This window comes from Plutella xylostella, chromosome 23, assembly GCF_932276165.1.
Source record: "Plutella xylostella chromosome 23, ilPluXylo3.1, whole genome shotgun sequence".
Taxonomy (NCBI): Eukaryota; Metazoa; Arthropoda; class Insecta; order Lepidoptera; family Plutellidae; genus Plutella; species Plutella xylostella.
The window spans coordinates 11,579,438-11,595,399 of record NC_064003.1 but is presented as its reverse complement, the minus strand read 5'-3'; the positions used below and the strand labels follow the sequence as shown (position 1 = coordinate 11,595,399).

General features: G+C 40.6%; 2 protein-coding genes across 2 annotated transcripts in view; one reads left to right on the top strand and one right to left on the bottom strand.

Moving 5' to 3' along the window:
* The window catches only part of LOC119692612 (elastin), a 39,853-nt gene that overhangs the window by 6,061 nt on the left and 17,830 nt on the right, over positions 1-15,962 (bottom strand). The window contains exons 7-9 of the mRNA XM_048629636.1: positions 2,120-2,310; positions 977-1,221; positions 281-419 (exon numbers count right to left, since the gene is read on the bottom strand). Of these exons, the coding sequence (XP_048485593.1) occupies positions 281-419; positions 977-1,221; positions 2,120-2,310 (575 nt within the window). The remainder of the gene's footprint in view (positions 1-280; positions 420-976; positions 1,222-2,119; positions 2,311-15,962) is intronic.
* Positions 9,355-14,717, top strand: LOC125490363. Its single transcript, XM_048629366.1, has 2 exons — positions 9,355-9,587; positions 13,185-14,717. The coding sequence occupies exon 2, from the start codon at positions 13,224-13,226 to the stop codon at positions 14,592-14,594; it is 1,371 nt and encodes a 456-aa protein (XP_048485323.1). The 5' UTR covers positions 9,355-9,587; positions 13,185-13,223; the 3' UTR covers positions 14,595-14,717.

Here is a 15,962-nt window from a genome sequence, read left to right as displayed (position 1 = left end):
TGAAATGAAGTCGTGAGCACAAGTTTCGATCCTCCGTTAACGTTGCGTATCGTCAACTGCCACTGTCAAAATGTAAGGCAAAGTTAGTTCCAAAAGTGACATTTGTTTTTTTCCATATGTTAGGTGGAGTTTCACCAAACGCTAAACGTATTTAGTAGCCTATCATTCGTCTGTCAGTACAAAATGTATTTAAAATTTGATTTCAATACGTTTAGCGTTTGGTAAAAGTGACCCTTCGTATAGATTCGAATCCTATGCTCGCTGCACTGTGTGTGTGTACCTGGTTGGTGGCTTGCAGCACCAGGTCAGCGGGCACGGGCGCGGCCAGCTCGTGCGGCGCGGGCGCGCGGCGCAGGATGCCCGCCGCCAGCGCCCAGCGCCCCGCCCGGCTCCACGCGCCGCACAGGGAACACACCACCCTGAAGTGTGTGGTAACATTTCTTAAAGACAGTAAAAATCCTAACTAATATTATAAATGCGAAAGTAACTGTGTCTGTCTGTCTGTCTGTTACTCTTTCACGCCAAAACTACTGAACGGATTAGAATGAAATTTGGTATACAGATTTTCTAGACTCTGGGAAAGGACATAGGCTACTTTTTATCCCGGAACTCCCACGGGAATACTTTTTAAGGCGAAGTGAAGCGCGCGGGAACAGCTAGTAAAATATAAATTTAGACTAGTACATTGTAAAAAAAAATACAGTTAATTGATACAATAGAGCTAACGTTATGGATATGGTTGAGAACATTCAATTTATTATCAATATTACGAGATTCATTAGAAGAAAACTTGCACGTGCTTTTCAATAAAATTTGTAAGAAACAGTTAAATAATAAGCCAAATAGTAACAATACTTCAATCATTTGTGTACTTCTTACTTTTTCTGTCTCCATGTTTTTGTCTTTGCATTGTGTATACAATAAAGTGTCTATAAATAAATAAATAAATAAACATTAATGAGTGCTTATAACTGACCTGGCGACGTACAGCACGTGGCAGTGCGGCACGTCCTCGTCCGCGATGGCGGCGCGCAGGGCGGCCCAGGCGCGCCCCCCGGCACCCCCCGCGCCCCCCGCCACGCCCCCCGCGCCCCCCGCCGCGTCCAGCCGCGCCAGCTCGGCGTAGGGCAGCGGGCCGGCGGGCGGCGCGGCGCGCAGCAGCGAGCGGTACGCGCGCCGCAACGACGACACTTCCTTGGGATAGTCCGGGCTGCTCGGGTCCTGTGGCGAATCACACATATTATAGATAGACACTACTAGTCGACAGGTACAGTTCGGTCCATCATTTCATTCATTAATTTATTGAAGAAATTACACTATGTTTAATTATAATAATATCATCCTTGCCGAATCCGACGATACCTAGGCTATGCTATAATATAGGTAGGGAATGCAATCTCGTACGAGATTTCCACCTAGCGAGATCTCGCGAGACTCAAAACGCAGTCTCGCGAGATCTCGCAAATTACGAGATCTCGCGAGATTGGGAGAATGTCAATAAAAACATTATGCAAATGCTTGTATTAGGAACTAGTAACTGACATGATTTGTAAGTAAGTAAATAGTAACTTCGTTGTTAGTTATTAAAATAATGTAAGTTTCTTTTAAAAATCAACAGCAGAGTACTTATTATTTTGTCTCTAACTCTAATAACATTTGTTTATGTCTATACCTAATTATTATAAGTCCCTACTGTAGCTAATAAGTTCAAATTCATACAATATTGGTAACAAAATAATGATCTATATTAAGTATTGCTTTAGTTTCAATAATTAAGAGTAATAAAACATTACTGTTTATAAATAAAAACAAAAATTTTACTTCACAAGTTTGAAATAAATGTTGTGAGATCGTATTAATCAAATACAATAAGTTTAAAGTGGAATATGAAGTTATCAAGGTACGGAAAGTCAAGTTAGTTTGTCTGAAAATGGCTTGTCAAAAAACACATATTTTGCATGAAAAACACGTCGTCACGCTGCATTTCTCGATCTCGTTATCTCGCGAGATCTCGTACAAAATTTGACGAGATTCAATCTCGTTAAATATGGCCGAGATCTCGCGAGATCGAGATCTCGGCGAGACGAGATTGCATTCCCTAAATATAGGCACAATATACCTGAGCAAGCAGCAGTGCGTGAAGGAACTTGGCGCACCAACACAGCAGCGCGTCGCGCTCGGCGGGGGGGCGCGGCGCGGGGGCGGGGGCGGGGGCGGCGCCGGGGGCGGGGGCGGCGGGGGCGCGCGCCGGCGGGGGCGGGAACACCTCCAGGATCACGCGCCACACGGACAGGATCCAACTCTGATAGCCTGCAGGACCTCTCATAAATTAAGTTTTTAGTCTTTGATTTAGTTTGAAGTAATTTTGATTAACTGAAAATGATAAGTTTTAATTGGATGGAACTACTTTTGTACGGCACTGCCCTACATTTTATTGCTGCGTTAGCAGTTTACGCGCGCCCGGCCGCGCGTGCATCAGTTCACAATCAATCGCCGCCGTGTACTCATTATCATTTACTTTAAGCATTAATATCAGTACAATATAGATCTTTAAACGTATTCAACTCTCGTCATTTCGCTCCTATTTTAGAGTACGATCCCTAGACCGTACATCTTAATGGTCCTTCGAGCAAAACGGACCTCGCGCGTCGGTATATCAATCGTTGTGTGAGTTCGTGAACTGGAACTGTGGATTCAGAGCAATCAATCATACTATCATAAAAACCTATCAGTGAGTGAGTGTATCTTACCCATCATCAGCAGCAACAACAGGTCTCGTTGAGAGCTGTTATCATATCAAGGAGTGAGCGCGTGAGTTTGGATCGACAGGAGTCGATTCTAGCAGCCATCAAGCAGTGCGGCAAACATCAAGTAAGATCTTTCCGTTTTATATCACATCAATCAATCAAGCAATTATATCATCATCATCATGTCAGCAACAATGGAAACCCTCTTGGCAAATCAAGCAGAACTTGTTGGAGTATTTAATCAATTTATATCAAATTTCAAGAAAACAGGAGCTGAGAGGAAAACTGTTGATTATTTCAAAAAGAAGTTAAATCAGTTAGAGCAATACTGGAGCGAATTCCAGAATAATCACTTTCAGTTATGTCAGTATGATAGGGATCACTCTTATTTTACTACTTCGCAATTTGATAAAACAAAGCAAGTTTATGAGAATATCAAAGCAACCATAAAAAATCAGTACGAGGTACTTTTATCGCGTCCGATAAGTCCAAACCCAGCTGCTCGTGAGCATCAGGTGGAGCAGGCGCCCGCCGCCCTGGCCGGCGCTCAGCAGCCGGACAAACGTAGTCCTGGCGTCCGGGACTATGCGTCATCTAGCAAGTCGGAGGACATGCTTCGCAAGCAAGCAGCCAATTTCAAGGCATTTTTGAGAACCGTCGGAAACATCGACTTAGAAGAGATTACGGAGAAATGGGAATTAGAGAGCACTATTAAAACCTTGCAAATGAGATGGATGGCAATTGACTCTCTTCATTGGGAGATTGAATCAGAGCTGAATGGAGAAAATGAGGCCTATGATAATACATTTAGTAAGCACGAAGCTACGTTTAATCAGTTAAACAAGCAAATAAACAAGAAATTATGGTCTGTTTCGCATAGAGAATACGCTACTCCGAGAATGGATGTTCCCGAGTTTCATGGCAGACCTTTTACGCTGGATAAAATCATATCTGACCAATCGCTCACAAGCAGTAGTGTTAGGCGGCTTCAGGTCCAACTTTGTCGGTATACCTTCTGGTGTACCGCAAGGATCACACTTGGGCCCTCTGTTTTATAACGCATATCTGTTTGATATAGACACAGCCTTCACATCTTCTAAACATTTATTGTACGCTGATGATAAAAAAATATTTTACAAAATACGCAACCTACAAGATCATGAAGCTGTTGAAGCAGACCTGGATGCCTTATATCGCTACTACCTAAATAACAAAATAACAGTTAATGTCAAAAAATGCATGTGTATTAGTTTCACTCGAAAACCTAAGCCCTCCTATTTCAATTACGCCTTTAATGGTAACACTATCGAGAGAGTCAACTCCGTCCGGGATCTCGGTATCATTTTGGACTCAAAATTTCTTCTCTCTGAGCATATAGACCACATTGCTAACAAAGCATATAGGAATCTCGGGTTTGTACTGCGGTCTTGCAAACCATTTACTAACATAGGAGCTATCAAATCGGTTTATTACGCATATGTACGCAGTACTTTGGAATATGCTAGCACCATATGGTCTCCACATTATACCATCTACAAAGAACGGCTTGAAAAGGTACAGAAAGTCTTCATAAATCACCTTAACTTTCGTCTACGTAACTCCGCTAATTCCTACAAGGATGGTTGCCGTATCAATAACGTAAATACCTTAGAGGAACGACGTACGTTGCTTGACATGTGCTTCCTGCACGACCTCGTCCACGGGCGCGTGGACTGCGCGGAGCTGGTGGGCGGCGTGGCGTACTGCACGCCGCGCCGCCGCACGCGACACACGCCGCTGCTGCAGGTGCCATTCCACCATACCAACTACGCTACCAATGAACCCATCACACGTCTTACACGAACTTATAATAAAACATTTAGCAACATCGACATATTCCTTCATACCAAATTCTCATTCAAATCCAGGATTCTTAATCAGTTGATCGAAAAGCAGTAAGATAAATTATGCCAATTGAACTAGTAAGTACTGCTTATAAATAAGTAGGTAAATTATGTAGTATTAATTGTATGTATATGCAAGTATGTGCGTATGTGTGTATGTAGGTATATATGCATATACATATCACAATTATGAATAATAGTATAATAAAAATAAATATGTGTAGTGTAGTAATAAATTGTGATTATTTATATATAATAATTATTTTATACCTAACTATGTATTATATTATATTACATCTTTACATTATAATATTTATAACTTATAATCTCTTTATTCTTCTCATGTGTGCTTTTTATATGTATTTCGAAACAATAAGTTGAATTATGTAGGTATAGCTTTTCAGTTATGCTCATATTTAAATTTAAGATTTTAAATTTGAAATAAAATAAAATTGTTAAATTGCACAGTGTGCACCTTTGTTACTATGCTGTTTATGAAGGAAAATTTGTAATTGGCCTTACTAAATAACGATGTAATAGTTTATAAGACTTTTGTATACGCTGTAAATTTTCTTAATAAATAAATAAATAAATAAAGGCAGCTACAGCGAGTGGGTGTCATTTAAAGATCTGTTTACGGAACCTATCCACAATAATTCATCTATATCAAGTGCGCAGAAAATGCAATTTTTGAAGAACAAGGTCAAAGGAGAAGCTGAACGATTGATACAACATCTACCTATCAGTTCGGATAATTACGCTGTTTGTTGGGACATTCTCAACCATCGGTTTAACAACAAAAACGCCATATTTAATTCGCACATCAGCACTCTCCTAAGCTTTCAAACTATGCAGCAGCAGTCGCTGGGGCAAATTAAGAAGCTTCATGACTTATCAAATGAATGTCTGAATGCAATCAAGAATCTCGGAGTGGATATCTCGTCTTGGGATCCACTGTTGGTCTACCTGTTATCAAACAAATTAGATATTCAATCATACAATGACTACATTGAATCAAGAAACAATTCCCGCGAGCTTCCCGTGTTGGAGGACTTCTTAAAATTTTTAGAAATAAAATTTAACATTCTCGAATCATTATCATTCTCATCGCAGAGAAAAGAGGGCATCAAAAAGTCACAAGCGACGCATCCGCAAATTTCATCAAGCAAATCTCAACCTAAATATCAAACTCGTTACGAATCAAACAAATATCATTCATCAAATAATTATGGCCATAAAACTTTACACGTTTCTAGTGCAAACTCAGCAAACTGCCCGCTTTGCAACAAACAACACATGATTTTTCGTTGCAACACATTCCTGAATATGCCAACGGAGGCAAGAATAAAAACAGCACAGAAATTTAATTTATGCAAAAACTGCTTATATGATCATAAAGGCAACACATGTTTTTCGTCGTCGCGATGTCGCAACTGCAACGGAAACCACAACACACTTTTGCATTTACAGGAAGGTAAAGCAAAGTCAATGACATCAAATGCAATTCAAACTGAACAAAATAATCAAAACACGTCATCATTGAAGAGCAATTTATCAATCAAGGAAAATAATGAAATCCTTTTAGCAACAGCCTTGGTTAAGGTTAAGTCAGTAGATGGATCAGATCATACCTTGAGGGCTCTGGTGGATCAGGGCTCCCAAATATCACTTATAACTGAAAGAGCAGCTCAGCAACTGGGCATAAAGAGGCAGAAATGTCAAGGAATTATTGTCGGTGTGGGAGATAAACATAATAGTTCTAAGGGTACCATCGGCATCAAATGTACGTCCTTGAACAGTGAGTTTTCCTTCACTACCGGTGTATATATCATGAATCATCTAATCAATCATTTACCAAGCAAGTCGTTCCCGAAGCCATCATGGTCGCATATCAATCACATAAAATTAGCGGACCCTGAATTTTATCAAAGTCGAGAGGTGGACTTACTGCTGGGAGCAGACATATATTCAATGATAATGTTGGATGGAATAATTAAGGGTGAGGTTCAGTCGCAGCCCATAGCACAGCAAACACACCTGGGTTGGATCTTATTTGGGACTGTTAGTAAGTTTCATTGCAACGTCGTAATTAACAACCTTGACGACATCAAGCGGTTCTGGGAGATGGAAGACATCACCGAACAGAGTACATTATCAAAAGATGATCAATAGGGAATATGCAAGTGGTTCAAATAAAGGTCAAATATTATTTATAATAAACTTTGTTGTTTCATAACTACGACTCTATCATTATTTTTGATTATAATTTATTTTTGAGCAAGTAAATGAAGTTGAAAAGTACAAAAAAACTTCGGTAAATTCTAACTTCCGAGAAACGTCACCCATTTTCTTAGGGCGGATGTGACGTCATAATTCTTTATATATCAATCTCAGAATAATAACTTCTTTGCGTTTGCGTATAGTTAAATAAATGTCAAGTGTAAACAAAGAAATGTTAATGTCACCGAGTATTTGTGATGCTCGTTGTGATCAGATACGATGGATCACATAAAAATTCTTCCAATACGAGTAGATCCTAGCCTCCTATAACCTCTCCACTTCTTGTTTGATATGCTTGTTTGTTTGCAAAGTTTAGGACTTTTTATATTTTTTGTTGGTAGTGTATAGGCTGCCACTAGTTGTTCTATTGTAATGAGGCGTAAACAGCCATTCGCTAGTCAACGAGCCACTCAAATATGCTTCATATTGCAACACAATAAAATTAAATTTGTATTGTAAGTATTATGACATGAACATGACACAAGTTGCTCTTTCTACTTTTAGGTTATAATGGCAGTCGTTAGTATATTTCAAAAGTTGTTATTTTTTTCTAAATTAAGTTATTCAAGAATTCTCGTAATCAGAAGAACTGGACACATTAAATTTATTACGCAGTATGAACGAGTAAACTGTGGCCAGCTGCGGAAAAGGACAGCAAATACTATTGAAAAGTCGAGAGCCGTGTGCCCAAATATTAGGGAATATGCATATATTTTTATACTCTTATTCGATAGTTTAGATAAGGGGGTTTAGACCTTTGAGATATGCACAATGGTTCCATTCAAGAGAGCCAGGTGCAGGTTCTTACACCCCCACAGATAATAGAATAGAATGACCCACTAACCCTAGTCTCTCTTACTGAGAACCAAAGTTACAGTAAGTACTTACATACGTAGGTGGTCTGAAAAGTTTCCGACCCCAACGTGAAGATGGCAGCACACATCAATTAAAGTCAAGGAATGTAACTGTGCATCTTTTGACAGCAACACTTCAAAGTTTCAGCCATTTTTGACGCGTGGTTTTTATTTTACAGTCGTTTGAGTGAGTCGATGTGAGCATTTCTGTGAAAATGGAAAAAATCGAGTATCGAGCTGTCAAAAAATATTAGTTTTTGAAAGGGAATACCCCTACGCAAATCAAAGATGAGTTTGATTCTGTGTACGGGGACTCTTCACCGTCATTTACCACTGTAAAATTTTGGGCAGCCGAATTTAAACGTGGCCGTAAGAGCTTCGGAGATGACGAACGTTCGGGACGTCCAAAAACTGTAACTACTGGCGATAACATCGCTAAAGTTCTCCAAATGGTGTTAGACGACCGCCGAATTAAAGTGAGAGAGATAGCAGAGGCAATGAAAATGTCCATAAAACGTGTTTATCAAATATTAAATCAAGATTTAGGCATGAGAAGGCTGTCCGCGCGTTGGCTGCCGCGTTTGCTAACGTCAGACCAACGACGCATTCGAATGAACATTTCCAATGCTCTGTTGGCGCAGTTTAGGCGCACTAAATCCGTGTTTTGGCGCCGCCTAATTACTGTTTTATAGGCTATGTAGAAGAATAAAAATAAATTTTAAGAAAAAAAATCTTGTATCTATGTTAGGTCGGAAACTTTTCAGACCACCCACGTACAATACAAATATTACTTTATATTCATATTGCCATAATAGCGTAATATTGTGTACAAAGGTCCTCTGGTTTGCGCGCTCCCATTTCAAAAGAGCTACTAGCAGCTATTTACGAGCTCCCATTACAAAACAGCCACTGGTCACACTTTATTACCATTACAAAACAGCCACTGATCACACTTTATACACTTCCCTTTTCGTTTGTTACCATGACAACATTGGTTTGTTGAAAATACAAAAGTACTCTGTGATTACTTGATTAGGTAAAAAATCTATGCCGACATTGCCGACTGACGGGACTCATTATTCTGAGCCGTGAAATTAAACGATTATGACGTCACGACAGCCCGCCATCCTGACGGGAATTTCAAAGTGGTCGTGATGGTTGTAATTTTTTAACTTTCTTTAAAATACCTTAAATTACTTATTTAGGCGTTGAATTTTTTTTTACTATAATAAAGTGATGTAACGACCGAATGGCGTAGTGGTTAGTGACCTGACTACTGAGCCGATGGTCCCGGGTTCGATTCCCGGCCGGGGCAGATATTTGTTTAAACACATATATTTGTTCTCGGGTCTTGGATGTGCCCGTAAAATGGCAATAGGCCCGCCCCCTATTACATTGGGACTAACATAACACTCTGGCGAAAAGTGGGTGCAGCAATGCACCTCTGCCTACCCCGCAAGGGAGTACATTAGTACAAGGCGTGAGTGCGTGTGTGTGTGTGTGTGTGTGTGTGTGTGTGTAAAGTGATGTAAATCTATCCAATAAAAGTATAAAAAAAAATTACGCATATTCCCTATTCTGCGTTGAATTATATCAGAAAACAACGACAAGGCAGTCGGATGGCCGTTACGTAGTGAAGTTGCCACTAGTACCAGAATTTGAAGAAAAACTTGGTACATCTAAGCCGCAAGCAATAGCGCAGTTCAGGATCCTGGAAAAGAAGTTTTATCATAATGAAAAAATAGCAACAGCCTACAAGGAATTTATCAACGAATACCGCTTCCTAGGTCACATGGAACCCGCTAGTTCAAGCAGCTCCGCCCCGCAGTGCTATCTACCGCACCATTGTATATTGCGATGAGTCAGCGACTTCGGCTCTCCGTGTGGTATTTAATGCCAGCTGCCGTACTAGTACCGGCTTCAGCTTGAACGACCTTATGCACAGGGGACCAAACCTACAGCAGGACCTGCAATCATTAATAATTAAATGGCGACAGTATCAATATGCTTACACAGCGGACATCGAGAAGATGTATCGGCAGATTCTCGTACATCCAGAAGAAAGGCAACTGCAGAAGATCATATGGAGAGATTCTAATCAACAGCCATTACAAGAATATCAGTTATCAACCCTTACTTATGGGGTGAAACCGGCTGGCTTTTTAGCCATGATGACGCTCAGACAGCTTGGAAAAGAAGTCAATCAGAGTGAAAGCGAAGTAGCAAGAGTTCTCGAAGAGAGCTTTTATATGGACGATTTGGTCCACGGGAGCCACTCAATCGAATCAGCGTTAGAGCTGCAGGAACAGCTTATTAAATTGTTAAAATCAGCAGGCTTTAACCTCAGAAAATGGGCTTCCAACGAAAAGCAAATATTAGAACAAGTCCAAGGTGAAGCGACTCAATTTTCATTTGATTTTAAACAGGCTGAAACAACAAAAATGCTCGGCCTGAGGTGGAAACCTGAGTCAGACATATTTGTGTTCCAACTGAAAATTGAAGAATTATCAAAGTTAACGAAAAGGGCCTTATTATCAGACATTTCAAAGTTATTTGACCCGCTGGGATGGCTGTCACCGTTAACTACTAAATTAAAATTACTCTTCCAAAAGGTGTGGCTGACATCTTTAGACTGGGATGACAAACTACCAGAAAACCTTATCAAGGAATGGTTATCATTCAGAAACGATCTGCAAAGTATCAATCAAATCAAAGTGCCTAGATGGCTAAATACGAAAAATCAAGACAAAGTCGAGTTACACGGTTTCTGCGACTCGTCTATAAAGGCATATGCATGTGTTGTATATTGCCGCGTCAGCAAGGACGGTGAATCAACCGTAACACTGATAGCAGGAAAAGCAAGACTGGTGCCCGTGAATAAGAATATATCGCTGCCCAGACTGGAACTCAACGGCGCGGTGTTACTGACAAAGCTAATGAGTAAAATACGTTCTTGTCTATCAAATCATCTTATCAAAACAATAGGTTGGACGGACTCAACAGCCGTGCTTGGATGGATTCAAGGGGACATTGGCAGGTGGACGCCTTATGTTGCGAATAGAGTGCAACAAATAAGATAAATCATGCCCCCCGATAACTGGAATTACGTAAAATCCAGTGAAAATTCAGCAGATTGCGCCAGTCGCGGCCAATCAGCCTCACAGCTTAGTGAAAACAGGTTGTGGTGGGACGGGCCAGAATGGCTAAAATCATATAAATCAGATGAACCGTCACAACAAACGGTATTTATCACAGATTTAGAAACGAGACAGTGTAAACAAACAAACGTCATTACCACCGACGATAACATAATAGGCACTCTGTTAAGCAAGCACAGCAAATTGGTGCGAGTAATACGAGTCATAGCTTGGCTGCTCCGTTTCACAAAGACAAAATCAGTCAAAAAAGAACCTTATATCACTTTATCAGAAATAAAGCAAGCAAGAATCATCATCATCAAATATGTACAGGAAGTAGAATTTTCGGAAGAGATCACCAGACTAAGAAAAGGTCAAAAAATCAGTGCCGATAGCAAACTATTACAGTTAACGCCATTCTTAGACAAAAATGGACTTTTAAGAGTAGGAGGCAGGTTAAAGCATGCAAATATCACTGAAGACCAGAAGCATCCCATCATCATCCCTCATTATGGTAAACTGACCGAGCTGTTAATCGACAATGCGCATAATTTGTCACTTCACGGAGGGCCACGTTTAACCTTGGCTACCCTTAGGAGACATTATTGGATAATCGGTGGTAACAGAGCCGTCAAAAAGTGTTTAAGAAGGTGCGTAATCTGTAGAAGAAACACTCCAAGCAAACAGATACAAATAATGGGAGAACTTCCTGAAGAACGGATCACACCATCAAGACCCTTTGAGCATACGGGAGTAGATTTTACTGGATTCATTGATGTTAAATCAAACAAAGGTCGTGGGATCAAATCAAGCAAAGGTTATGTGGCCGTCTTTATATGCATGGTGACTAAGGCGGTCCACCTTGAACTCGTGTCGGACCTATCAACATCCTCCACGATAGCAGCAATGCGTCGTCTAGCTGCCAAAAGAGGTACCCCCTCCCACATCTACAGCGATAATGGGACAAATTTTGTAGGGAGCAGCAGGGTAATCAAGCAGGAGCTATCAGAACTGAAAGAAGTATTCAATGAGGAATTCTTCGACGAAATCAATCAGATGGAAATAGAATGGCATTTCATCGCCCCATCGTGGCCGAACGCCGGAGGCCTCTGGGAATCAGCCGTGAAGAGCTTCAAGTATCACTTCAAGCGGGTCATCGGAAATCAGAAGTTAACATACGAGGAGCTATCAACACTACTAGCACAAATAGAAGCATGCCTCAATTCAAGACCGTTGTGTCAATTATCAGAAGATCCCGATGATATCAATTTCCTGACGCCAGCACACTTCTTATCAGGTGGTCCAAATCTTACGCTTGTCGAAACAGAGAGAGACGAGCGTACGCGATGGTGCTTATCACAGAAGCTATTCCAAGATATCTGGAAGCGGTGGAGAGACGAGTACTTAGTACAATTATCAAGCAGAAGCAAGTGGAGGCAATCAAAAGAGAATGTCAGAAAAGATGACGTTGTAATCATCAGTGATGCGAACTTACCACCTGGCAAGTGGGCAATGGGAAAAGTTGTAGAAGTACATCCGGGTAGCGACGGATACGTCCGAGTCGTGACGTTAAAAACCAAGAACGGATTCTTAAAAAGACCCGTAAATAGATTATCACTGTTACCCGTTCGTAACTACGACGAGATTGTCAATCAACCACCATCAGAAAAGCAACATAAGCCCTCGGAAAAACCAGCAAGAAAACGTTCCCTGAGAACAAACGCAATCAGCTTTATATCATTGGCACTATCATTCCTATTTTTCATGACGTTAGCAACTGTCGGCCAATGCAACACAAATATCAACTATAATTCGTCGAATAAAGGAATTTATTTTGACAGGCTATCAGGTATGCAGCTAGTGATGGACGAGTGGAAACTCGTGGTTTTCTACGATATGAACCCCTACTGGCAAGCAACAAAAACACTAAACAAATATAATAAATTACTACAAAGAAGTTGCAACTCAACAGAAGGTACGGCATTGTGTGACATAATTCTGCTACAATTACAGCACGGGTTCGCAGAAATAGAGTACAATGACCGAATACTACTGAATCAGCAAGGCTCCGAACCCGGTAGACAGCGTCGTGGCCTTATCAATGGTGTCGGTTACGTCGCGAATAGCCTTTTCGGATTGCTTGACGACAACTTTGCGCAACTATATCAAAAGGACATCAGTGAGATAAAATATAATGAGAAGCATATATTATCATTAATGAAAAATCAAACTTCAGTGGTAGAGGCGGAGTATAACTTTTTAAGAAGAATGACCGAATCTATCGACAAACAGCATAAGCACATCAATCAGCAATTATTAACAATGAATCATGCCATAAACACTATCAATTCCGATATACAGATCCTTCACAATGAAAATGAATTCGCCCTTTTATCAATTTTAAGCAGTAATCTACTCTCCAGTTTAAAAAGTGTTCAGGAAACCTTGTTGGATATGATTACAAATATCTATCATGGTAAATTCAACCTAAACTTAATATCACCAAGTCAACTGAAAACAGAGTTAAACAAGATATCCGGACATCTCTCGGCAGACCTAAGCTTACCAATCAGTAGCGTGCAAACAGACCTCAAGTACATATATCAGCTTCTTGTTGTGAAGGCAGCCGTCACAAAATCATCCGTGATATTCGAGATCAAGGTCCCATTAGTCAGCAGAGACCACTTTGATACGTATAGGACTTTACCAATACCTAAAATACGAGGTGACATGATGTTATCAGTGCAACCCATATCAGAATATATAGCGATGAACCTAAAAAGAGATACTTACATACCTATCACGAATGAAGAGTTAGGAAAATGTATACAAAATTATGAATCAGTCTTGATTTGCAAGCTAGACAAACCCATTTATCAATTAAACTCGGACCAGAATCTCTGCAAAAAGGATCATAGAACAAATCAATGCAAAGTAGAAGAACAAAAATGTTACAGTAAATGGATGAAATTGAATAAAATCAACACATATATTTTTATTTGCTGCACCGAACAATGCACTTTGAAAATCATATGTGAGAATCAAATTACAATGAAGCAAGTAACGAGTGGGGGACTTATTTCTATTGAAAATGGTTGTGTCATCAAAACAGAGGACTTCACAGTTTATTCGCATAAGGAGAGATCATCTGACATTAGAATAACACCTAACGTTAATATACCAGAAATTGCTCAAATTAATCATATAATAAATATATCAATATCAGATAATTATACAATACAAGGGGATGAGTCAACTATGGATCTACGAAACTTAAAGGAATCCATCGAAAAGTTGAAGTCGAGTGAGAATGTTGAGTTATCATATCACGACATTCATCACTACACGTTATCATATGTGCTGGTGACCATGATGACGTCAGCAGCAGTAGCAGGAGTGGTGTGGCGCTACCGCCGCCGCCGACGCGCGGCCGCAGCCGCCGCCGCCGCCGCCGCCCGGGCCAGGAGGCCTCGGCTACCCAGGCCACCAGCGGCACCCGCCGCTGGGATCAGTGAAGATCCGTGTAGTAGTGGACATAAAGTGTTTGTGTCTAAATTCGTGAGTGAATCTATGGGCAATTTGAGTGAAAACGCAAGTGGCTCTATGAGCAATTTTCGTTTAAATGAAAAAGTGAATAGGGCATCATCACCTATCATTTCTAAAATAGTTTTCACGGAAGATACGAATCTTTAGAAACTTAATTATCATACTAACATAGGTTAACTATTGTAATTATCATCCTTGTTATTAGCATAGCTCATCATCATTTTAGTTTAGTCAGATACTAACAGTAGGTAAATAGTTAGGTAGTAGCAATTTTTTTATCAATCAATTTTATCGTCTTAGTTCCTATCTTTGTTCAGCTGTGTCTGTAATGTTACCTAAATACTATCAGTCTTTTTTTTCTGTCCCCCGGGAATATGTACGGCACTGCCCTACATTTTATTGCTGCGTTAGCAGTTTACGCGCGCCCGGCCGCGCGTGCATCAGTTCACAATCAATCGCCGCCGTGTACTCATTATCATTTACTTTAAGCATTAATATCAGTACAATATAGATCTTTAAACGTATTCAACTCTCGTCATTTCGCTCCTATTTTAGAGTACGATCCCTAGACCGTACAACTTTTAATAACTATAAATTACCTTTGATAGCGGACCATATTTTTTATAAATATTATGTTTTTTAAATATATTTTTTATACATGTTTGTGGGAGTGGAACAGAACGCAAGGTGAAGTATCCATGACGACGAATAACAGAGGAGCATAGAGTGAAAGCAGAGAGTGAAAGACGTATAAAGACGTAAAGACGATTTCATATTTCTTTATTTTATTTTGACCCTTATATAATAAAAGTGATAAATACAACATCTGATTTAATTCCTACAAATTGGGGGCTCGTCCGGGATAAATAAAATTAAAAAAATCTCGGAGATTACGGCGGATGAAGACGGATTTTTATAAAAAGAACAAGACTGACAGTTGCAAATTTTACAAGAAAATTTTTCTTCGCATCACAACGCCTTCAGGTCTGAACATATACCATTTTAAGACGTAACGACGACGACAAGAAGATGCCACGGACGACGACGGGAGATGACGGGGAGGCAGTCGGAACATCAGGACCGATCACGTACACGGAGGAGCTGGTAGCTAAGTTCAGTGGGTGCGACCAGACCGATTCCGCAGCACGGTGGGCGCAGGAGGTCGATGACAACGCCGAGATCTTCGGGTGGACGGAGCTGCAGCGGCTGATCGTGGGGCGCAGGTCACTGACCGGTACGGCGGCACTCTGGCTGCGTTCAGAGAAACCCTTCAAGACGTGGGAGGCTCTGAAGACGGCGGTCACCAAGGAGTTCCCAGACACCGTAGATTCCAAGACGATCCATGAGTTAATGAGCAGCCGGAAGAAGAAAGCAAATGAGACGTGCCTAGACTACATGCTGTTAATGAAAGAGCTCGGCAAGCGAGGCAAGATGCCAGACTACGTCGCTATAAAATACATCGTGGACGGAATACTAGACGACGAGTTACATAAGGTGATGCTGTACGGCGTGACG